Genomic DNA, 23,735 nt, shown 5'->3' with positions numbered 1-23,735 from the left:
TACTTGATATTTTGCCTTGCCTACATTGCCTCTTTCTCTGAAACTTACATCCTCATATTCACTACCTTTTCAATTCCTTCAAAATTCTATTCAACTTCCATCACCTCCACGAAATATCTCTCATCACTTCACTCTGAAGTCATCAGTCCTTCCTTTGAACACTGTTCCTATGTAAGGACTTTTGCCACTGTCTGTAATGTTCCTTCATTTGCCCAAAACTCTTATTCAAATCTTCCATTTAATTTTGTCTCTTCTGCATATATTTCTTAGCTTCCTAGCTAAAAAAAACAGAGTCTGCTCATTGAAAACACACAGAGTGTCCTAAATACTTATGTAAACCTATTACACCTAAACCTAAACCAATCCATGGTCACCTTAGTTAAACACTTTGAGGCTCAATGTCACCCAAAAAGGGAGAAATCATACCTAGATTGTTATGCAGATTAAATTAAGATATATTTGTGTGTGTGTGTGAACAAAATTGCAGGTAATTTTAGTGAATAACTATTTAGCTTAATCTGTTTATGTGAATGCATCAGATGCTATTAGACAACACCCAAAAATTATTGGGACTAATATTTAGCTACTTCTATATACCCCTGATTTATTACAGAACTTGCTTTATGTGAATGGGTCCTGACTGAGACAAACTAAGGCAGCTAAACTTCTCACACTAAGACAACTAAATTTTTCATACATTTTATATGCACTTGAAACCTTTATTTTTAGAAGCAAGTGTCATTATCAACAAATGATCATGTCTAAATTCTAGTTTATGAAACAGTACTGTGGTTGGGAATACAGATTTTAAATTTCCAATCTCCTAATCAAATATTCTATTTGATGTTGCTGCCATGAAGTTACACACATAAGTAAAGTAAAATATAAATATTGAAAATATTTCCTTGTCTTATTTTTTGTTCTATTTGAATTGACACTGTATTTTTCTTTAATAAATGTAGCTCTTGATCTTCAACTTAGAAAGTTTTCAACTTGTTTTTAATTTACCATGTTGCAACTCACTTTATTTGTGTCCTTAATTTCATGCTTTCTGATCTGATGCTAATTTATTCAGCAATTATTCTCAACCTGCAGCACACAGATAATGAGACATAAGTGCAACTAAATCTTGTGATTTTTCTGATTGAAGCTGAGATGGGGAGTCTGAAGTAGCACTCTAATGGGTGGTGCCATCATGAACCTTCGTCTTACCTGTGTCACTGCCCTGTGTGCCATAAACCTGGGTCTTCATTTAAATTCCTTCCGTGATTTGTTGTTAAACAGGACACATCATAAATAGATGTATATTCTAGAGAGGCTTCATAACAAATGATGTAAAAAACCCACAGGTCCTGGCTTAACTGACTCATTCGCAATGCAAGATGCTTTAGTGTAATATACACAGTGCCAGCTTTTACTATTTAGAGAGATTCAGGAATAAAATAAAAAGGGAAAAAATTATCGTTTTCCCATTGCAGCATCCTTAGTTCTTTAAGGTTTATTTTTTCCAACCCATGGAAATTATTATCAAAATTGACTAAAGGAATATTTCACTGAGTGTTAGAAATATTCATGTTATATTGCTTAATCTAGGATCATGTACAAATAAACTTAGTTCTTCTGTGAAATTAATAAATTTAAACAAAATATTAGAGGAACATAAGCTGAATTTCTCCCTATTTCTTTTTCTTTCTATGTCCCAGGAGACAGCACAATCAATGGCAATTGATTATTTAAATTGTCAGACAATTCTGACTTATTATATATATTTGTAATTATCTTTTTGCTGAGGAAGATTTGCCCTGGGCTAACATCACTGCCCATCTTCCTCTATTTTATATAGAACACCACCACAGCATGGCTTGACAAGCGATGTGTCGGTCTGTGCCAGGGATCCAGACCTGCGAACCCTGGGCCGCAAAGCGGAGCACGTGCACTTAGCTACTATGCCACTGGGCAGCTCCTAAACATTGTGTTTTTAAAGTTATTTTTATTATTAATAAAACAAAGCTGTCAGATTTGTTAATTCGTAGATTTCCCACCTTCTCTGAAAAATCTATAATTTCTGACCCCTAAGTAATTATCCACCTTCACTAATGTCAGAACAATTCCAATTCATTTTTAATTTGAGAAATGAGCATCTAATGAAAAAGTTTGTATTAATGTAAATAATCTGAAATAAAAGAGGATATTATGGAAAGTTTGGAATTTCTACTTATAGAGACATTCGGCATTTTCATGCTCTTGTCTCAGGTAAGGTATAAAGACTTTTGATCTTATCGTTTTTCCCAAAATTAAAATTATATAATTTTTGTGTGTGTGTGTATGAGGAAGATCAGCTCTGACCTAACATCCATGCCAATCCTCCTCTTTTTTTTGCTGAGGAAGACTGGCCCTGGGCTAACATCTGTGCCCATCTTCCTCTACTTTATATGGGAGGCCACCACAGAATGGCCTGACAAGTGCTGCATTGGTGCACACCCAGATTCGAACCCCGGCCGCCAGCAGAGAAGCGCGCACACTTAACGGCTATGCCACGGGGCCGGCCCCTAAAATTATATAATTTTATAAATGATTTTTCCTGAAGTGTTAACCAACAAATAAGGACCATAATGGAATTAAATGAGTACCTTTCTAAGTTCTAATTGCCCCATGCTTTGTCCTCATCTCCCCCTCCTTAATAAGTGTTATTTATTTCTGCTACAAGAACAAGACCCTATTTTCTGGTTGACCATTAACCAATAATAATTGAATCATGATATTTGAGTTATCCTAAGTTTCTCTTGGGATAAAAATAAAAGTAATTTTAAACACTTGCTTTTAGTATGCTAAATGGAATACAACCCAAATAGAATGGCATAGTGAAATAAAACTCTAGATACATAAGCATGAGCACAGGCTTACTTTAATTATTTACAAGTCGTGTAAAAAGTTTCTGAGAGAAACCCTGTGACAGTCGTTTTCCCGAGAATTACAATGCTTCTAAATCAAATGCTCACTTATAGCCCTAAGTGGTATCATGTGTTTTTGATGAGCTAATGGTTTCTGAAAAGCAGGCGGTATCAAGGAAAATAAAATAATAAGCCCAGATTTAGCTGCAACACTTGTGATGTGTCCTAGTTCAGTGTTTCTCACAATTTAATGTGCTCTGAGGATATTGCTAAAATGGAGAATCTGTTTCGATAGATGAGATTGGGCACTGAGATTTTGCATTTCTAACAAGCTCCCAGGTGTTAGCTATTCCCCTTGTCAGGGGCCATGCTCTGAAAAGCAAGGGGCAAGGTCAACATTCCCCAAAGTTTGTTTCACCCAGCTTTGAGATGTCTTATGGGAAAAGATTGCATTACTGGAGTGGCATATTCTCGCCTCTCTTGGATTTGTGATGGATGTTAGCACCAAAAAAATCACATAGTAAGAAAAACTCAATTTTTTTTATTGCAGTAAAAAAACCCACATACCCTCTTAAATTTTTGTCTCCAGTACAATATTCTCAATTGTAAGCACAATGTTGTACAGCTGATCTCTATAGCTTTTTCATCTTGCGTAACTCAAACTTGATACCTACTGAATGGCAACTCCTCCTGTCTCCCTCCTACCAGCCGCTGGCATCCACTTTTCTACTTTCTGTTCCTATGGATTTGACTACTTTAGATACCTCATATAAGTAGAATCCAAGACCATTTCACTATAGAACACTTTGGAACACTCGGAGCACGTATACGTAATGGTCATATGTAAGAATATTTTATTTATTGAGAGAAGCTGAATTCCGACCAGATCTGCCATCAATGGTTGAATAGTTGGGTATAGCATAGTGATGATTACCAAGCTTGCCTTAACACAAAAAAGTAAATATTTGTGAGATTTGAAAGTAAAATTTAAAATAGACATTTTGAAATTACGGGTATCATATTATGGAGAAAAGGAAAACAGCTTTTACAATCAGATGGAAGTAAATTTGATTCCCTTCTTTGCTTCTTATATGACTTGCATTAGTCAACTCAAGTAATATATTGAATCTTTTTAAGCTTCACGTTCTTTCTCTGAAAAATGTCTTTTGTAATATCACTGTAATAGAATTTCAATAACAATTTAAAATAACATTGTGCCTTGTAAAAAGTAAACACTCAATAAATCAATAAATTGTAGCTCTTTTGTGATTATCAATACCAACTAATGAAATATGAGGTTGGTGAATTCCACAAACAATGTGTTTTTATTGCTATGTGGGCTTTGCCTGGGCTGGGTCCTCAGTAAATGATATAAAGTAATATAAAAACTCTAGTCTGTGATTAAAATCATGTTTTGACATGCTTTATGAGCTCTTTTTATATAGATTTTTGATAATATACTTTCAAAATTATTGGCAGATCTACTCTTTGTCTGTACTTCAAGCTGGATAATGGAAAATGATTTATACAGTTTTATTGAATTTGCAAGGGTTAGAGTAAGCCATGTTAATTATTGCTATGTCATTCTTGCAGGCTAGCAGGAACTGAGACAAAACATAAGCCAAACTAAATATAATTAGCATTAAAATGACTCAAGCATGAAAAATAATCGAATGGGTCCTGGAGAGTCTTACTCTTGTCAACAAAAGAAGATCATGCTTGTTTGCAAACATTCACTTTAATTGCTTTTTCCCCATTTTCTGAAATATGAGGTGTTTTAGATCCCTATCTTACTTCTCAAATAATGTTTTTGTTATTGACATTACAACCTACACTGTCATAAATAATTAATCTGACTTTTAAAACTAGCTGATGAAAGCTCAAGAATCTTACAGGATGAATACCAGGTGCTCATCTCCCTAAAAAGTAATCATTTTTTTCTTTCCAAATGTATATTGTTCAATGTCAATAAGTTTTCTGGGCACTTCATTCCCTTTAGAGTATAAATTCTTTCTTCTAAGCTTAGTGAATTTGGGTTGAATTCAAGGAACAAATTTACCCAAGAAAGAGGTATTTTTACATGGGGATTCTATCTAATTCCTGCTCAGTAGCCCTTGAGTGAGCAGTAGTAAATATTTACCACTGACCCATAACTGTCAGAAGAGAGTCCAAAAAAACAGAAGATGGACCCAAAGAAGAAATTCTCGAACAAAGAGAGTAGAAGGAAACTGAAAGTTTTGTAAGCAACACTATAGGGAAGGTACTGCAATCATGAAGCACTTGGGGTAGAGTAGATAATGATAGACGTAGATTAGGGTTTCACTTTGATGGACAAGGCATCTGCTCACGTGGTATGAGCTGAGAGTTGCCAATGAGGGAAAGCGAAGACTGTACTCCCTGGATATCTCCTGGAATTCAGCTCTTCCAATTCCAATTATACGAGGACAACTCTCTCAATGGGTTTCTGTAAGTGAGAACAAGAGTCAGAGTAAAAGAGCTACACAGACAGGAAGGATTCCTGGAATCACAGGCTGATTCCAGAAATTGTAGGCTTCCTTCTAGTCTGATCAGGGCTGATGTTCAGCACGTACATACTCTTTTGGAGCATTAGCTGTCAATTTGTTGAAACACTTCTATACTGTTTGACAAAAAGCTGATGCCCGAGTTACCCACGTGTCCCCTTTATATCCCTAGTCAGCTTCATCCCTGGGTATTTCTGAATTCCTGAAATCAGGCAAATGAAGCAGTGATGCCTGGTACAGCAGGACTGTCTAGGATACACCAGCATTATGGCTAGTGTAACTTCTGACATGTAGGTACCTGTGCCAAACCAGTTATCAAATATTTTGGCTATCACCCTTGGGGAAGTATATTAGTTCTGGACTTTTGAAAGAAAAGGGGCTTCAACAATATAAAAGCCTGAAATGGACTCTGAGATGTGAGAATGGAACCAAAAGGGCCCAAAGCAGAATTTTATCTATTTTAGAATTTATCTGAGGTCCATTAAAATGAATGTGGCAATATCATTAAAATTAAGTTAAATTGGAAGCATTTCTCTATACATGATCTTAAATTATAATTACACTAAGGAGAAAACACATTTGTTCCATCGGAGCCATTTACAAATACAACATGAATCATTATTTTCTTTCTTCCTTTCTTTTTCTTTTTTACTCAAGTATTGTATTTCCAGTCAGTTTTAAAATCAGTATTCCCCAACTCATCTCCTGTCACTTCCTGATTTACAAAGCAAAAATATAGGGCTCTAGCTATATTTGAACTTGATGGGCTTTTTCATGACAAGATGCCTTGGCACATGCTGCCTCTTCTTCCTGGAATATCTGTCACCTTTTATTACATCAATGACCCTTTCAGTCTTCAAAGTTCATATCAAATGACATCTCCAATGCATATTCTCTGCATGTGTGATGTTTCACCAAAGGTAAGCATCTACAAACATACGCCAAATGAATTATTTTAGACAAACTTTTTTGTAACTTTTATAAACTTTAAAGAAGAGAAGAGAAATGTGTCTGCTTTTATAATATACTTGTCACATTCCATTAAAAGTATATTTTTTCTAGGGGCCTGCCTGGTGGCGCAGCAGTTAAGTGCGCACGCTCCGCTTCAGTGGTCCGGGGTTCGAAGGTTCGGATCCCAGGTGCGCACTGACGCACCACTTGTTAAGCCATGCTGTGGCAGTGTCCCATATAAAATAGAGGAAGATGGGCACGCATGTTAACCCAGGACCAATCTTCCTCGAGAAAAAAGGGGAGGATTGACATCGGATGTTAGCTCAGGGCTAGTCCTCTTCACAAAAAAATAAATAAATAGATAAATAAATAAAAAGAAGTATGTTGCTTCTAAAGTATTTTAAAAGAAGATAATTATCTGAGTGAGAAATTAGACTGTCCTACCTTATTATTGTAAACAGTGAGTTTTAACTGATTCGGGAATGAAAAATCCTTTTTCTTCCTGGTTATTTCTTTTCTTTTTCATATGTAATTGTCTAACTTTCTAGATCTCTATTTACACTCCTGGATAATGTTGTATGAATAAATATGCAAATTCTAATTCTATGACTTGAATTAATCACTTCTCAAGTAAAATACAGATATCCTTCTGGAGAATGCCATTAAGTTAATTATAATGCATTTCATGATTGTATAGGCCTTGTTTCCCTTTGTAATATAAAATGTTAATTAATAGACATACAACATAGTAATTTTGTTGTCATAAGGTCTCCTTTTACTTTCTTCAAATGGTTTAAACTAGCACTTAAATTTTATGTAGTATACTTTTATTAAAAAGTAGAGGGACATATTAAAATATAGTGAGGTTAATGTGGAATGATAAAACTAACCGAGTTTTAGGTATTTTCTCATATAACAAGGATTTTTGATCTTGTATTTTTCATCTTGTTTCACATACTTATTTATATACAAAGTACCATCATTTTATGTGAGATAAAATATGATCTATTCTCTTAGGCAACTTTCATCTAGCAAGGAAGTTAACCCACAGATACAAAGTTGGTTAAGTATGTAAAATAATAATACACAGCAAATTCTAAGTCGCAGGCACTGTTCCAAATGCCTTGGATAACCATATGGCTTGGTGGGTGCTAGCAACAACCTATGAGGTAGGTGCCATTAATATCCTAATTTTACAGATGAGAAAACTCAGGCACAGAGATAAGAATTGATTTGTCCAAGATTGCATGATAGTAAGTGATTGATATGGGATTCAAAGCCAAGCAGTGTGGAGCCAGAATCTGACCAGCTAACCTCTAGGCTGCACATCTGTATCAGACACGAAAGGAGGAGGACCCCTTCCATCAGAAATGATGATTGCAAGAGAAGTTTCCAGATGGCAAGAGAAATTAGAACAGCGATTTGAAGACTGAAAAAATTTGGATTGACAGAGATTGCAAATGTGTGGCAGAGAGGAAAAAGGGAGGTAGCCATAAGGAAAGGAGTTACAAGAACATAGAGATAAAGTTAGGCAATACAACATATATTCAAGGGATCATAAACAAGGCAGTTAGACTGGAAAGGAGTTTTTATTTAGAATTGTGAGAAAGATGAATATGTTTGCAGTGTTTTGCTAGATATTATTATTTGGCACATTATGTCATTACTTCTACTAAAATACAATTCATCCTTAAACTCAGTTTTTACATAAATTGATTTTGATATTGACAGTTGTGTATTTTTTTATGTATCTTAAATGTCAACCTTTTATTATTCTTGTGATATTTTTTCTCATTGACACCACCCATGACACTAAGATATCATCATGTCAGGAATCTCCTTGCTGCTCAAAGAGGAAATTTTTTTTAATGAATGTATATCATTTGGACACTAATAAAAACTTCCAGGTAAACTTTTTCTAGATAAGAATGCCAAGTCAAAAAGCAGCCATTCATACCACTGTTTTCTTTTCAGGTAAACCAGTGATGATAGTGACAGAGTATATGGAAAATGGCTCTTTAGATACATTTTTAAAGGTAAGATTTGAGACAAATTTAACTATTCAAAGTGTTATTTATATATTGACCACGATGTTGAAGTTGAAATTGAGCTACTTTAAAGCTAAAGCTTTAAATAGATAGAAATATCTGGAGTCAGGATAATTATACTCCAAAAATTAACTTTGGTTTGAAAATTGTCCATTTTAAAAAACTTATACAAATCCAAATCATATGCCTTTACAGTTTTATTTAAGTACATGTTAATTTGCCCAAAAAAATAAAAGAAAGAGGGAAGGAAGGAAGGAAAAAGGAAGAAAAGAAAGAAAAAAAGAAGGAAAGAAAAGGAAAAAAAGAGAAGCTTTTACAAGTACTTAACTTTCTCAAAGTACATAATATCAGACAGAGAAAGGAAAAATGTCTAAAAGGTCCATGCAAATCATCTATATTAATGAAGGGGTCAAAGAGCATATAACACATCTGAGGGCCAGCCGCTAGTACTTGTGCTGGCAGAATCGTCATGTGGCGATAGACAATAACCAGTGTTGTCAGATCTTCCTGGTTTCAGGGAAAGATTTTTTTTTTTAATGTGTAAGTCTCCAGATTTTAAATGTTGGCATTTCATTTTATTAGCAAATAGCTTGTACTAGACAATGTAACATATTTGCAGTCCTGATTAAACCTGTAGGCTGGTGGTTTTTTACCTTTAATGTAACGAGTATTTTCACCTTTAATATGCTATTGATTAGGAAAGGTGATGGGACAATGGCATTGATGATGATCCTAGGAGGGGCCTGTGCATTGAATATGACAGCGGTCCACCGACAAGGCAAACTTCCCTTCCAATTTACAGCCTCTACCAGATTCCTTTGCCAGATTTCTTATACATATCTTCAAGTTCTCCAGTCTCTTAAGATCACATCATTCTTTTATTTTAAAATAAGCATCTGTTGAGCCTTATTCTGTCTGTCTACAGTAAGTTCAGTGCCCTTGACAAAGACAGCCATCTTCCAAGAAGTGCTAACATTGTCCCGGTCATTGCTCAGTCATCGCCCTCCTGCCTGCTACTGCAGAATCTCCCTTTATCTCCTTTGGACACTTCTTTACTCCAATATGCCTGTCAGCTCACTTCTTTTAAAGCACCTCCAAAATGTGCAGTGTTAACCCAGGCAGGCATTAGATTGGAAGGATGAACACATTCCTCTGATGACTGAGAATAAAGGAATTAAGATGCACAAAAGGGCAACTAAATGAGATTTTTGACAAGAGCTTTCAAAGCCTTTCTCTGCTTTGACCAAGCAGAGGGCTGATCAACATTACCAAGTTAACTATACATGCCTAACTTTTTCCATTCTCCTTCAGGTAAAAATGGCATATGAATTTGGTGACAGTATTAATTTGAGGATTGAAGGAAGATCTTTTTATGTTTTCCCCCAGAGATTGGTGTTGTTGGACTAATATTTCTACATCGTCTTTACAGAAAAACGATGGGCAATTTACTGTGATTCAGCTTGTTGGCATGCTGAGAGGCATCGCTGCAGGAATGAAGTACCTTTCCGACATGGGCTACGTGCACAGAGACCTTGCTGCCAGAAACATCTTAATCAACAGTAACCTTGTGTGCAAAGTGTCTGACTTTGGACTTTCCAGAGTACTGGAAGATGATCCTGAGGCAGCCTACACCACAAGGGTAAGATCTAATAGAATGTACTTCTAAAACACTAGAGGCATTTAATTTTTAAAGATTTTAAAGGAAATGGCAAAAAGGACATTCCTCCAACATAGGAAGAGAAAGAAGGGGGAGAGATAAAAAAATCCAAATAATTCTCCTTGTTAGATATCAGCAAATTTAAATATTAAACTCAGATAAGCAATGTATTTGCCTTATGAGTCTCAATAATTCATTTTTTTCTTACAGACACTGAAAATAAAACGTTTGAGCTCAGAGTGAATACAACGATGTAAAAATCATGTAGTTTTAAATGTAAAAGAAACAGTTAAAGAATTTCCTACATTGAAAGCAATATATATATTATGTATATCTGTGAATATATAAATATGTCTAGCATTATTGGGTAGCTTAAACTCTGAACTATAGTGTCTTCACATACAACAAATACAGAAATATCTAAACTTATCTTTTAAGGATTCACATGGTAGGGAATAAAAGAACTGTTCCTTCAAAAATTTTTGATTTACTGGAGGTATTTTAATGCCTAATTACTTTTCTTATGTACTATGTAATCTGTTTAGTCCACATCTATGGAAAATTGGTCACTAACTCATATTCTCATAATTAGCATAAATCAACACCCTTTTCCAGCAAAGTAATTGCTTCCTGAATTGATGTGGTATATAACTGACAATTCTTTCTGTGGAAAACTGTGGATATTGGTATAACAGAATTTTCTGGGCAGTCTAGGTATTGCACTGACTGAGCTTGAATCTCTTATGATAAACTATATTTGTTTAATTCTACATCTTTTCAATGTCAAGAAAACATGACGTTGGCTATCTTCAGTGTTTAAACTCCTCGTGAACATAGGAATTCATCATTGTGATGCATTCACTTTTTCACTATGCAATTTGGCTAACTTTTGTTTCCATACAGAAGAACACTTTTGTCATCTCACATTCTTAAGATAGACGTGTTGCACATTTTCCTATTTAATTCAACTTTTTAAAATTACTTCTACTCATAGTCTAACAGTAAACTCTTTTCATAGAGTATAATAAGGCCTTTTTTTTCATTGTTGCTTTGTGACTCACGGATGTTTAGGGATTGGACTGTGCTGAAGATCAAGAGTAACTTATCTAAGCAAACAAAGCCTTCTAACGGTCAGCTTCATAAATCAATAAATTGATGTGATATCCCCCTTCTTCTAGACCTAATTATCGTTGTCATTATTTGCATTAAAATGAAACCTCAATTAAGAATTCTCCTGGGATTAGAGTTACACTTAATAAACTTGGCCTAAGCAAAAATGATGTTGTAGAAAAATCCATTCCCAGTATGAATGGCGGGTGTCTTCGTTAAATGTATGAAGTAGCTTTGTCAAGATCTGTGTCAGTGGGTCATGCTGGGGGAGGGGGAAAGGGAGAAGGAGGGAAAGCAGAGATCCTGAGACCCTCCACATTTACTTCTCTGAAATAGGGTGTGGTGGCAGTTTGTGGAAAATCTGTATACTGAGAGATGAGAAGATAAGAGAACTTCAGATAGTAGTGATGTCAAATACGATGGTCAGAGGACCAGGAGAAAAATTCTAAGCTGAAGTTAAATCAACAAACTACAATTTTAAGAGGAATAGTAATAATATATTACAGATTATCACAATGACACATAGCCAGGCCTAATGTTGTGATCTTGCCTATGAATATTTAATTAACAAAAGTGTGTTTCAGGAAAGTCTTCTTAAAGTAGTGTTACCATATATCTAAGTAGCAAATCATTCAAATTTAGTTTGAATAATTCAGATGAACTTCATCTCACAGAACAATTTCAAGCATTACATGAAACTATTATTTCCTCATATGTCTTCAAACTTTGGTTCATGAGGAGAAATTTGTCTCATTTTTTTAGCATGTGAATTAAATTATTCCCTCTCTGCAAAATGGGAAGGCATAATTTAGTCTTTTTACAAGAACGTATTCAAAACTTACACTCCTCTCTCTTTCTCACGCTCCTTTAATATATTTTTGCTTATAGATGAAATGTTTGGTTTCTGGGTTTGCCTGCTTTTAAAAATTAAGAGAAAAAAATTCACCCTGAAAGGGGCAGAATATAAAAGTGTTTATCTTGTGAACTAAGAGAAAACCTACCAAACCAATTTTTTTACCACGTAAAAAACTCCAAACTTGATAATGTTCTACGTTTTTCCCTATAAACTAATTTCAGTAATTTTTAATTTGGTTGAATTAAATGAGATACCTACATCTTAGATTTAAAAAAAAAAAACAATCTAACTGAACCAACACAAAAATCTACCAACGGACAATAAGAGAAATCAAGTCTAAATGAAATTGCACAATGTTGGGGGAAAGTATAACTAAGTTTTTAACATATCTGATTTCATGCTTGTCTTGATAACTGTTAAACTTCTCAGAGTTGCATTCAGCAACCAAGACTTTCCATTTACAATTCCTATGTTAAAGAAAAAAAACAAAAACACCCCAGGAGTTTGAGTCCTGTACTCTCTGCTAGAAAGTCATGAAAGTACACCTTATTGATTTGCTTGACTGCCTGCTTTCCCCACTTAGAGCTGCCATCCTGATACTGTAATTGAGATGTGGGTCCTGTGTGTGTTCCAGTAGTCAAACAGAATTTAAACTAGAAAGCTTCCGGACAGCCAATTAGTAGTCAGCCTACAAGTGCTTATGGGCTGAGATATGTGAAGAGACTGCATGCTGTCAGACAGATTCACTTAAAAATGCTACATCTCTTTCTAGATCTTCCCAGTGAGACAGCAACGTCCCTAGATACATTTGAAGTATGTGGGAATTTTTTTATTCTTTTTCAATTTTAGGGAGGCAAAATTCCAATCAGATGGACGGCCCCAGAAGCTATAGCTTTCCGAAAGTTTACCTCTGCCAGTGACGTCTGGAGCTATGGAATCGTGATGTGGGAGGTTGTGTCTTACGGAGAGAGACCCTACTGGGAGATGACCAATCAAGATGTAAGTATGGAGCTACTCCCCCTCAAGTCTGGAATGAAATGCTTTGCTCTCTGAGTCAGGGGACTTATAAGATTTTTCATTTCTGAAAATGACAGTTGCTTAAAAAAATAAAACACTTTGCTCACCCTCTGATCTGTTTTATTGTTGTTGAAACATCCTTTATGCAGAAGCTCAAAATGAGTTACTACAAAGGAAAGTAAGTTACTGTTATATAGAAACTCAGTCCCTTGTCAGACAGTTCTAGCTGTACTATAGTGATGTTTCACTCATTTCTTGTCAGTATCATTTTCAAAGATGAAGAAAGAGCCATCAAAGAATGAATACTGACAGGCAAGTTTTTATGATTTGCATTTGATAAAGGCAGCTAATGCTCCAAACCAAAAGGATGAATGATATTGATTTAATAGAGGATGCTCTTGGAGGATAAAAAGGAATAATCTATGTGTCTTTAAATTAAAAAATATGGGAAGAGTTGTATTGTCTGTTTAATTTGGGAAAAAAACAGATTTTTTCCCACATGTAAAAATAATTCATGCTTGGAATAACAGAATCCTAGAATTAAAGGAACCATGAAAGAATCTTCTATTCAAGTTCAGAATGTTTACTATATGATGCCTGATACACGGCTCTTTGGTCTTTGCTTTTGTAATTTTCCAAAGATACAGCCCTTTCCATTTCAGATCACATTGAAATTTGATATCCTTCCTTCAAATAAGCAATTATAAAAGCTAACATTTATTGAGCCCTTACTAGGTGCCATGCACTGTTTTAAGTGTTTTACCAACTAATAGCACATCACTTTATAAAACCAGTATATTGAAGTCTTAACTCAATATCATGCTGATTTAAAACATTTATTTTTTTCCTCCAATTATTTCTTTCATCCGTGCTCTGTAAAATCTCTCCCTCCTAGGCCTTCAGAGGTTGGTTATTAGATGGGTACTGTAGTTCTCCAGCCTCATTTTGTTGAAACAACAGTCCCATGCCAGTAATTAAGACTCACTTTCAGATATAAAAATTCAAGTCCATTCTAAATCAAAGTCAATGCTATATCCATTTCAAAGTGTTTTCCACAATTGCAGGGCCAGCCTGACCCTCGGGAACTAGATTGGGAAGGAAGAATGGTCAGATTTTTGCTCCTCCTCTTCTGCTAAAGTCTGTATTAGATTTTTCAGGTTTTTTTCTGGATGGAAAAGTAGAAAAGAAGGGGCAGGATTGTTTGTATAATGTTGGTTTGTTGTTGCCTCCTGTGGGTCAGACCCCCAAACATTAGCTCCCTAGTGAGATATATGTATGAGCTCTTTCAAAGACCCTTGATGAAGGCCTCCTCTCTGCAAAGTCCCTAGAGAGAAGGATGTACTCTGACTGACTTCCCACAGTTCTCTCACTTGTCGCCTACTCCCCACCTCAGAGTCTCTTACTGCCCCTTACACACGTCCACTTCACCAAAGGGAAACACATTCTTGTTGGATGCTCTACCAGTGTTCCCTCTTTTGGATACTATTACAGGCTGCCCCAGCCAGCCTGCTTTCTTTAAATTTCCCCAGGTGAGAAGCCAGGGTCACACTTTGGCTTTCCTAAGAAATATTGCATAGCATTCGTCTCAGAAAGCAGTAGTAAATTGGGCTGATGGATTCCTGCCTCTCAACAAGCATACAGCAAGACAGTGGTCTCCCCTTCTTGTAGTCATCTAAAATTGCTACCATTTCTTTTCTTTGTGCCTCACTCACTTGGCTTAGGCAAAGGGTGCTGATTTATGTTTCTCTAAATTTGAGGGAACATAGTATCTATTATCTTCAACTTTATGATTTTAGGGGCAGGACTATGGTAAAAGTATCGTTGAACTCTTGTTATATATTTAACAACCCGTCAGAGACATGTTATTATTATTCCTATTTTTCAGTTAAGAAACTGAACCTTAAAGAGATTAAATGACTTAAGATCACAAAAATAATAAAAGTTATACCAAAAATTGCAACCTGGTTCTCCAAAATTTTTGTACTTCACCACCACACTGTCTCCAATTGAATCAATGTCTAATTCCTCCCTCTCATTTTCAACCAGTGATCCTAGATCAGTCTTCTAATTGAATATAAAATATTCAATTCAATATATAATGATTACTCTGGATTGATCTAGTCTAGACGAAGACCAGACGTATTTGCTACTTTCTATTCTCCAGATAAATGCCAAATACTAGCTTGAGCTACAGGGCAATGCATGGTTTGGCTTCTAACTTCTCTCAAGGCTCATTTCAGTGGACAACATAAAGTTACATGGAGAAGGACATAGAAACAGGGAGTTGTGAAGGATTTGGGACAAATTTTTTCCTGATTTCAGCCATTTGAGAGTCTTGATACTCTTCCAGATAACTTTATTTCAGACTATTTCGAAAAATACAAGAGAGTGCTGATATAATATTTTTGGGAAGTTACAAAAATAAAAACTACTATCTTGGCTTTGGGTTTTCCAAGAATCTAAATGAGGTTTACAGAAAATGATTATACAATTATAGATCTTTCTAAAATGTCTGCCCCTAATAGAGTGTCCAATATATGTTTTATATTTCCTCAGCAAGTTCACGATCAGTGGCATTTAGTTTCTAGATATAGCACTAAGTTTCATATGTCTCAATTTCTATCCAAATCTGTATCCAAGAAACATGATAGATCTACTATATTTGAAGGTCGTGATCACTGAATATCTCTTTGGAAAAAAATTCTCAGAGAGCAAAGAAGAAGTACTGATTTGGCAGTTTTGAATGATATATCCCATTATCTCTACATTCCAGGTACTATCTGATTCTGAAAGGGCTTTGCCACCATGAAATTGTTACAGTACCAAGACATGCAGAATAATCTAAGTCTCTTAGAGGAGACCTTCTGCTGTGTCAGGAGGACAGAATGCTGCAGTAGGTTTCTTTTGATTTAGGTTTGCCTCTGTCATCACAGAGAAAAACCATAACAACACATAATAAAAATTAGAATGACTTGGATGATTTTAGGTAAAAACCAGACCATGAACTCTGATTGAAGTTTAGGAAACTAAGATAATATCCTATAATCAGTAAAAGCTTCTTTATCGAGAGCAAACATTTTAAATGTCAACATTTTTCAGAACTTAAAATAGAAACCAAAATAAAAAGAGATTTTATTGCATTTTTATATTTAGTGACAGTGTCTTTCTCTTGTATTTATTGAGAAGTGTATAAATACATAGATTATACTAAGCACGTGGATTACAAAATGTTTTAAAAACTCATTTAAGTAATCTGTTTTTCAATCTTCTCGTGTTAGAATTACTTTGTCCTTTTTTTTTTTTTTTTGACAGTTTTCTATTACTATTTCTGTTGGTCTAGATCTTACCTATAAGGTAGCAGGAATATTTGAATCCAAAAGAATGTCAACCCATTTTGTACTGGGTGTGCCTCTCTCCCTCTTTTTATTCTTTGTTTTAATTTCTGATGGGACAGAATGATATGATATGTTATACATATATATTATATTGCTGGAATATTTTATGGTAAAATGAAAAGAATATTTTATGGTAACATGCAGCATGTAGTAATTAACTAAAGTATGAAGAGTTTAGTTCTCATGCAAATACTGCAAATTACCAAGATTTGACAGTACGCAAATTATTCAACTTCGTAGCTTCAGTGTAATAATGTCTAAAATGAGTGTATTGGACAAACAAATATTGGTCTTCTAAGATAATATTGGTCTTCTAAGGATAATGCTGCCCTTGGATGCAAATAATTATATTAGGGACTAGTTACCTCATGGCAATTCTTACCTCTTTAGAAAAAGCGATACATGTAGAAATATCAATACTTCAGTCCAAAATTACTGTACCTTGCTATTTAGCAATGACAAAAAACAAAAATCTTGAACTGAAAGCCAGTTATCTTGGATTCTATAACTGTTAGTCAGTTACAATGATTATAAAGGGAATGGACATGAATAGAGGATTTCCAAGATCTCTTTAATCTCTGGAACTCTACTGATCTAATATTGATGTGCTAAGAAAAAGACATATCTTTAATAACTATTGGAAACAGGATAGAAATCCTAGAAAAAATGGGTATATCTGGAACTATTTCTATGGTATCTGAGATTATTTCCAGGGATATGTTCTTAAATTCTAGTCACTTATGGGGAGCTTCATATCTCACAGTAATAAAGTGACTCATATGTGAGATTTCAAGTAAATACCTGGCAATGTAGGCACTCACACACTACATAGAGCTTAATTCATCAAAACACACAGCTGATGCTCAAATTCCCCCTACAAACTTTCTGCCACTCAGTCATCCAGCCTATATTTTCACATGTCCTGTGATGAATCATGCACTATCTTTCAAAACAGCTCATTTTAATTCCAGATATTAATTTTTCTTCTGGTACAAGAAATCTGACTCCGTGTGGTAGGAGCCATACCTCTTCCAAATTATTTTCTTGGGAGGTAATTATTTCTAATTCCAATGGTGCAACTTAGCACCAGGATAGAAACATCACAGGGGGAGCCGGCCCCGTGGCTTAGCAGTTAAGTGCAGACACTCTGTACTGGCGGCCCTGGTTCGGATCCTGGGCGTGCGCCAACGCACCGCTTATCCAGCCACGCTGAGGTGGCATCCCACATACAGCAACCAGAAGGATGTGCAACTATGACATACAACTATCTACTGGGACTTTGGTGAGAAAAAGGGAAAAACAAAAAACGGAGGAGGATTGGCAATAGATGTTAGCTCAGGGCCGGTCTTCCTCAGCAAAAAGAGGCGGATTGGCATGGATATTAGCTCAGGGCTGATGTTCCTCACAAAAAAAAAAAAGGAAAGATCACAGGTTTGCTTGCCAGAGAGACATATATGTGAATCTTACCACTGCTACTTCTTAGTTGTGTAAACACAGGCATTACTTAACCTTCTGGAATCTCAAGTGTTTCATTTGTAATATGTGTAATAAAAATTCCTGTCTTGCAGATGTATGGTAAAAATAAGTGTAGATAATATACATGTAATTTGCCCCATTGTCCCTATGATATAATGTTTGGGTTAGTCTAGATTCTCCAAGAAGCCGATGCCAAGGTGGAATTAGATCCACATTAGTATCATTAAGGGGAAATGCTTGTAAAGAAAAACGTGGAGGGATGAGGGGAGGCTGGGAGAGATGTCAGATGTGATACAGGTACTTGCACTGTAATACGTATACTGCATGCTGAAGTCCAGTTCTAAGAGAAGTTGACAATGCTGCCAGGGAGTTCTCAAGCCAACGTTGCCTGTCATAGGAATAAGCCTATCTTATTATCACTGTTATACTCAATAATTGACTGGGAGTAACCTACGCAAAGCATGGCCTTGGTGTGAATGTGATGACGGATTTTAGAGGGTTTAGGGTTAGGGATTGTTGGTCAGTTACCATCCCTGAAGGTAAAGATCTGAGAGACAAATTTCCATGGTTGCCATATTCCACCCCTTTGGCGGTACAGACCTACTTCTCCAACCAGGTTCAGGGAGCATCTGTTCCATGGTTCTGCGGGCTTTTATTCCTGAGGGGGAACTCAGAAGAGGCAGGTTATGGACTGAAGTGCAGCCCCTATAGCTTCAGTTGATCTCGGGATCTTACCTGGTCCTTAGCCTCTCCCTCCTCCACTGTCCATTCTGAATTCCCTCGTCTATAGACTTGGCAGACCATGGCTTAACTGGTAGTCTGAATCAATCCTTCATTCACAGGGTAAGCATTTTTAGGCCACAGTTGTTATAAAGGAGTAACAAGAGAGCCCCAAGTGTATCATCTTAGGTCCACATGTATTTCTCCTTGTCCCAACTGTGTGAAAGCACTCAAATGCCTCCTGCTGCTCAATATCTATTACCTTTGCCATCATGGTGACCCACCGTTTCTTCTGCTTGAACTTGGGCACAAGTAGTCCAAAGTGCCCTGGTGGCGGCCATAACTGTTAGTTTGATGGAACCCTTGTTGTGCCCCCTGGCGCTGGCACGAGTCGTTGGGAATGAAGCACAATGTAGAAGTTTCTGATTTAATATGTATACAGCATCCTGACTAATGGCACCAACTCCTTTCAGAGTGTTGCCTCCAAGTTGGTGCTTCAACTGTGCCTTTAAAAGGCCTTCCAGCATTCTATGAGGCTCGTTCCTTCTGTATGGTGAGCTATGTGTAGTGGTTCCTGGAACCGGTTCATACCAGCTAGTGAATTTTCAGAACAATTCTACCTGAATGAGATTATGTTGGTAGCTTACAATTGACATGGAGGGAGTATTTATATCACATAAATAAGAAAATGTTATAAATCTGTTTCCCCCACAGAAAGAGCTAGTTGTGAAATATTTACACACTCACATCATTGAGTGTGTGACACTCTCACACAGGCTTCACTATGAAGTGAGTAACTTTGTTGGGTGGTATGCTAGGTGGGGTTCCATCTTTGTGGATCAAGCATTCCAACCACGTAATGCTGGTTGAGGCTCTGTGGGCAGCAAAAGCAAACTATACTCAGAATAGGTATATATACCTGAAAAGATGAACCCACTGACCCTTACGTGATGGAAAGGGCCCAATAGAGTCAACTTTCCGCCAAGTGAATAATGCCTATTGGGTGCTCAGTGTTGCAGTTTTAAGTATTGGAAGGAGAGACAGCATTCTTTAAATTGTGTTCAGACTATTGATTTACATGTCAATGCCAAGAAAATGCAGAGCTTATGATAATATTTCAGATATAGCACATCTGAAATGGTGCCAGGTTGTCTATAAAACTTTGGTTGTCTTTTTATTTTTTTCCCTTTTCTTTCCTTTGTTCATCTCAACCACCCAGATTAACAAATGTAATCGTAATAACAAAGTCAATTGAGATTTTGAGTCATTTGGTTATTATACATTATAAATTGTCTGGTAAAATGAACAGCCTAAATTGCACTTTGGTAGGTTTCCAGCATTTCACAAACCACTAGAATACTACTGCCTTTCATTATTCCCCAAAACTATGAAGGAAATAATAGGTAAAAATGAAAAAAAAATTATTCCAAAATGTCTAAATATAAAATCTAAAGTTCAGGTCTAAATCTGTTTTAAAGATAAATTCCAAAGATGAATTTAGAATTAAATTCAATGACGTAATTACCTGGGTCAAGTTCAAAGTTAACTTAGAGACAGGGTATATATTATAGTTCTATATATAAATTTATCTGAAAATAAAACTGATTAAGTAATATATTCTGGAAATAACTTCTCAGATCAAATAATTTATTAAATTCCTTTAAAACTAAGGAATTGGTTTAATTTATTCATTTCAGAGTCACATAAAAAGACTAGCTGCTCAATGGAGGAAAGACAATATTTAAAATAGGTGTTAACGAAGAAAATAGAACTAATTGGTAGCAACTTTGGGAAAAAGCACATTATGAAATAAATCAGGTTCTAAGTAAATAAGAATCACTGTTTTCACTGCATAGGTAAATATTTCATGATATAAACTGTATTAAGACATTTAATTTTAGTTCACGTATGTTATTAAAGAGAATAACCACTGTCTTTATCAGCAATGAGGAGTCTTATAATAAGCAAATTAATAAATAAATGAACTTCCATTAGCATATGTGTGCAAATGGTACTTTATTCTTTCACTATGCATTTATTTTATTATTAGTGAGAATAAATATTTTCTACAAATTTATTTAGCATTTTTATATTTTTCTTTTATAAATTTTTGATTAATATCTATTTCTCATTTATCTCTTGTCTTATTATTTTATTTTTCAATATGCATAAGCTTTTAATACAATAGATATGTTAACCATATGTTATAGTTTTTATAATATTTTTTACTGTGATTTGCCTTTTAATTTTTTATATGTTTTTTGAGTTGTTAACTAAGGTGGTAGGTGACTCTTAGGTATTTTGTTCACAGTTATTCAATTATTTATCTAACCATTCATTTTTAGAGTCCTTGAGTACTTTTTATTTCTCTGCCTGAACTTAACTATTGATGCTTCTCAGGAACCTTTATTTTATGCCCTTCTCAGGGAGATATAAACTACACCCCACTTCAAGCTTCGACCAAGTGCTTATGACCCTCACATTTATATTATCAGCCCAAATAGCTCTTGTGCTCTAGCCAGATTCCTGCAAATTGCATATGAGTGTTTCCCACTCACCTCAAATAAAACAAGCCCCAAATTATACCTGTCAACGTCCTCTACCCCCATATATGTGCTTGCCTAGAGTTAACAGCAGCAACATCTAGTGTGATGGGCTTGAACTTGTTTTATCTCAACTACTTTCTCTCCTACCCCCTCTACTCCTATGTCATAAACGTCCCTTAAATCTGCCATTTCATCTTCTTTCCATCTGCCACTAGTCTTGTTTAGATGCCATTTCCTTTATCATAGAGAGACTGGTTTCTTTCCAATCATTCAAAATCATCTTTGTAAACTTCCTATTATAATCATTATATTTTTTTACATGTGTCAGATCAAATCTAAGGTCTTTGTGGAAAAATGTAGCTATGTTTAATTTTTAAGGAAATATTCGTAATAGGATCTTGAGAAGTATATTCATTATTATTGGGTTTTGGTATCAATTAAATATTTGCTTTTTAATAATTGAATAAAATCTGTATTATTATATTCAGTAGCATAAATAGATCTCTTCTGGAGTTGACAGCGGCAGCAACATTACAAATGTTTTTAATAAAACAATATCACAATTAGGCTGATACTTATATGTGTGGTTACATTTAACATCAGTGATGTTTCTAATTCCGGTGCTACTATACAGTTATTCCAAATTCCTGACAGAAATCAGTAGACGATAATAAACAGCCAGACTTTGACATTATTAAATGATACATGAGACAGTTATGCTAATTTAGCCTTTGACTTATCCAACATTTACCATCCAAAAGTCTCTTTTGAAGTAAAATTGAAGTTCTATTACTTTAAAAAATGTGGTTCTGCACATAATTTTTCATTAAAAAAACATTAACTTTTCAGAGAAATCACTAGAAAATTTAATCTCTATTTGATTCCAGAATGCAAGGATAAATAAAACATGAACTGTTTATTTTTATGTCAATTAACTTTGCAAATCACCCTTCATCAAGATTTTGGGTAAAAATGATTACCGTTTATTTTCTTTATAATATATGAAGAAAGCTTATCTTTTTCTATTGTAATAGTATATTTATTTCTTTATGTTGTTTTATTTTGCAGTAAATGGAAGTAGTGGGGGATTTTAGAGATAGTGATGCTGATCATCATTGCAAGAGTAAGAATAAGAAAGGATGATAGTTGGTTAATGGGAAATTTCTGAAACTATTCTCTACTAAATTTGTTTCTTGGGAATGGTTCTGTTTTGCTCTACACAGGTGATTAAAGCAGTTGAGGAAGGCTACCGTCTGCCAAGCCCCATGGACTGCCCTGCTGCTCTTTACCAGTTAATGCTGGATTGCTGGCAGAAGGAACGGAATAGCAGGCCCAAGTTTGATGAAATCGTCAGCATGTTGGACAAGCTGATACGTAACCCAAGTAGCTTGAAGACGCTGGTTAATGCATCGAGCAGGTACAAGGCCAGACCTGAGAGATTTTCCTGAATGTAGCTAATTCAGATTGGTGCCACAAATATTAAATCAATTCAATCATTTTTGTACACATGTTAACCTGTGAATCTATATGACACTAATTTATTTGAATTAGTTTATGCATAATGTTGCTCTCTTACAATGAATGAAATAAAAATGATTAAATTATACTTAAAAGTACCTTTCCCTAATCTAATATTGTAACATGCCAGTTTCAGAAAAATCTTTACTGTAGTCAAGTCCAAGTGGCATTAAAAAAAACATTCAAATGCATGTATTTTCGTGTGTTTTGGATCCCACATAGATGTGGATGGGAGAAAATAAGATTATAAGATAATAGGGAAAAGCCAATTAAACACTGATACATTTTAAACTAGAGATGTCTAAAAATAGTTGCTTTTGATTTCTTTCAAATAGATTTTAGTGTCTGTCATAATTCATGAACATTGACAACCCCTATTGGAACCCTTTGCTCTTATCCATTTATACACAGATATTTGGCTAATCATTTACTGTGCAGTTTGAACAAGACTTAAAACTGATAAATGAGTAATTTTGTGGAAAAAAGTTTGTGTGAGAAAATGAGAATTTTTTTTTACTTTTCTGAATGCACATGAATTCATTTAAATAATGTTACATATTTGTAAAGCATGCTTTTCTCTTTAACCTGAAAAATTACAGAATTATCCTCTCAAAAAATAAATCCGTTTGATTCTGTACTAGAAAATTTACCAGATTGTTATTTTCACTATACTTAAGGCAGTCGTCTATTTTTATAAGAAAACGTGTCGTGTCAGTAACTGAATTGGCTGCCTATTAGCATGAACTAAATGAGAAACAATTTGTTGATAAAGTTGCATAAGTTCTGTGATTCTGACACAACATTTGTTTGCTAGGCAAAAAGTCATTTTTAAACACAAATAAGGAATGAATCTTCAAACTCTGTTTAGGCATCATTAACTTTCTGTGGTAGCAACTGGAGAATGCATCTTCTTAGTGATTATTCCTTATGTTGTTCCCGAAATATCTGCTTTTAAATTGTTTATTGTCATGTAAAATATTATTTCTCTCATCTATTTATTTGAATGATGTTAAGTTGTCACAAATGGA

The 23,735-nt window shown here is 35.1% G+C and overlaps 1 protein-coding gene across 1 annotated transcript in view; it reads left to right on the top strand.

Annotated features, from left to right (window-relative positions):
• Window positions 1-23,735, top strand: part of EPHA5 (EPH receptor A5) — a 324,586-nt gene that overhangs the window by 290,116 nt on the left and 10,735 nt on the right. The window contains exons 13-16 of the mRNA XM_014787641.2: window positions 8,339-8,400; window positions 9,842-10,051; window positions 12,885-13,034; window positions 22,413-22,606. Of these exons, the coding sequence (XP_014643127.2) occupies window positions 8,339-8,400; window positions 9,842-10,051; window positions 12,885-13,034; window positions 22,413-22,606 (616 nt within the window). The remainder of the gene's footprint in view (window positions 1-8,338; window positions 8,401-9,841; window positions 10,052-12,884; window positions 13,035-22,412; window positions 22,607-23,735) is intronic.

Source organism: Ceratotherium simum, chromosome 8 (assembly GCF_057802395.1).
Source record: "Ceratotherium simum simum isolate JZ-2026a chromosome 8, ASM5780239v1, whole genome shotgun sequence".
Lineage (NCBI taxonomy): Eukaryota > Metazoa > Chordata > Mammalia > Perissodactyla > Rhinocerotidae > Ceratotherium > Ceratotherium simum.
The sequence above is the reverse complement of the archived record's forward strand: the minus strand, read 5'-3'. Positions and strand labels throughout refer to the sequence as shown.